This window comes from Etheostoma spectabile, chromosome 10, assembly GCF_008692095.1.
Source record: "Etheostoma spectabile isolate EspeVRDwgs_2016 chromosome 10, UIUC_Espe_1.0, whole genome shotgun sequence".
NCBI classification, from domain to species: domain Eukaryota; kingdom Metazoa; phylum Chordata; class Actinopteri; order Perciformes; family Percidae; genus Etheostoma; species Etheostoma spectabile.
The window spans coordinates 19,454,197-19,456,481 of NC_045742.1; the positions used below are offsets into that span (position 1 = coordinate 19,454,197).

At 40.9% G+C, this 2,285-nt stretch overlaps 1 protein-coding gene across 2 annotated transcripts in view; it reads left to right on the top strand.

The window, feature by feature from the left end:
• The window catches only part of sfxn1 (sideroflexin 1), a 7,799-nt gene that overhangs the window by 4,470 nt on the left and 1,044 nt on the right, over positions 1–2,285 (top strand). For both annotated transcript variants that reach the window (XM_032528539.1, XM_032528537.1), the window contains exons 10-11: positions 653–700; positions 870–2,285. The exon at positions 870–2,285 is cut by the window's right edge and continues 1,044 nt beyond it. In XM_032528539.1, coding sequence (XP_032384430.1) covers positions 653–700; positions 870–966 — 145 coding nt within the window. In that variant the 3' untranslated portion in view covers positions 967–2,285. The remainder of the gene's footprint in view (positions 1–652; positions 701–869) is intronic.

Here is a 2,285-nt window from a genome sequence, read left to right on the forward strand (position 1 = left end):
AAATGAATCACGTATAAACTCCCCCACCCCCCCACCCCCCCGTTTTGCTGAAGTTTTCCTGGCTCCACTGTGCCTCCCGTGACCTCAGAATGGCCGATGATTCAAATCTTGTGCAACTTACTTCTGCTTGACTCAGATGTCATGACAGGGATTTTGAGCAGCACATCCTGTGTGTGGGTGTGTTGTATTCCTGTAAATTTCTCTGTTAGTTTTTTTTTTATATAGATTTTTTTTACCTCTGGTTGTTTTAGACCCTTTTGTGCCAATATTGTAAGGGATTCAATGTCAGTTCTCAAATGTTAGCATGCTAAGTTGGTTAACATTACACCAGCTAAACATCAGCATACTAGCATTGTCATTGAGAGCATGTTAGCATGCAACTCAAAGCGTAAATGTGCTTTAGTAAAGCGTCACAGAGCTGCCAGCATGACTGTAGACTCTTTCTTCAGTTTCTTGACTGATCATCAATCAATAATAATAATGAAAATTGATTTTAAAGCTTGTACACATGAAACACCCAGCTTGCTATGACCACACAACAAAATTTAGCCTTACTCTTAGCCATCGGGGACATTTTTAGACAATCAGTTGACGTCAGAACAAGAAGCTCTGGACTGTACCTCTGTTTCATAGATCTGCGTTTCATTTTCAGCCTGGTGTTTGCCACTCCACTGTGCTGTGCATTGTTCCCTCAGAAGAGGTAAGTGAAATGTTAAAGCTTGACCCTGCGATAAACTTGCCACAGCCCTTCCTCTAGTTGAATATATGCAGTTTGCATAATTTTTCTCTGCCTGAAAAGCCTAATCTGCCTACAGTATGTGTTTGACCCATTAACCCCTGCGTTTCTCTCAAACACCCCCCTGATCCAGCTCTATGCCAGTCAGCCGCCTGGAGCCGGAGCTGCAGGAGAAAATCCGCGCCAGCCACCCCGGAGTGGAGAGGGTCTACTTCAATAAAGGGCTATGAGTGTGCAGCCCCCCCCCCCATCCAAACACTGCCATAACACAGCTGCAGACTCAGTCCTCGCCTCTCTGCCAGCCCGCTTCATTCAGTGTGCCAAAGTTAAGTTTGTGACTCCTCATTTCCACCATTCAGATGGATATCTGAGGACTCCCCCTCTCACTTAGTCTCTTTGTAAACAAGATGTTTGCTTTTGTCAATGTGATTGTTGAAATTTATTGTAACTGCTGGGGAAGATTTTACCCGACTGGACCAGATGAAAAGTGCGATGTGTATCACGACAGATACTGTATAGTGGCCAGTGTAAGGTTGTTTTTAAGTGGGCATTTCTTTCTGTGCAGTATTTTTAAGTTGGTGACTTGTCACCGCCAAACCATTTCATACTCTCCTACCTGAGGTTGGCAGTCATCCTATTTCTTACTTGCATTATAATTGATTATAATCCGATTTTAACGTTGATTATACAAAGACCTCTGCAGTTCATGCATTTGCCAAATCTGTCCACGATGTTTTTTTTTTAGATCTCAACGATTACAGCCTTGTATTCTTTAGTGTAATTTCAAAGAATGGAATTCACTTTAACTCTTTAATTCAGTTCATTTTGCCAAATGAGTGACATTGAGTGAGCCTTGAGGCCTCTTGACATTCAATCACAAATCTGAAAACTCTCCAGGGATCCAACCTATAAAATATGATGCTGTGATGGTGGCAACCCTTGATGGGCCAAAACGGTGCTATTTGATGTCTTAATAATCAGTGTTTATCATTCTATTTATTCTGCTTGCCAAACATGCATGAACAAACCTCTCCTCATGAGATTTAACTCCTGTGAAAAAAATAATTATTTTGTATATCTAGTCAAACCCAGGCCACACTCAGGAGAGCTAACGGTGGTGACAAAATGCGTCTTTAATATAATTTTACCGTAACACACTGGTTCTCACTTACTTAATCCATAATCCTCAACAGTTAATCCAGGATTTTGTGATCATAGTATTTAATACCACCAATATTCATTCATATTTTACACAGTATGGTATTTACTTCCTGTACCTTAATGCAGCATCCTAAGATTACCACACAGTGTGACACATTTTAAATGTATGTGTCAGCTTTATCATAGTTCATAGTACATTTACATAAACATGTTAGGTATGGATGTCAGTGCTGGGGGGGGAAATATGCCAAAAGCACTTAAGATAGTATTTTCAAGACAAAGCTGATGTACAGGTGGATCCACCTAAGCAATGTTTTAAATAGGGCTGCCCTTGTGAACTCAACCTGCTACTTTGAAATTCAGCCTGGTGAGTTTGCAGTTAAAACCT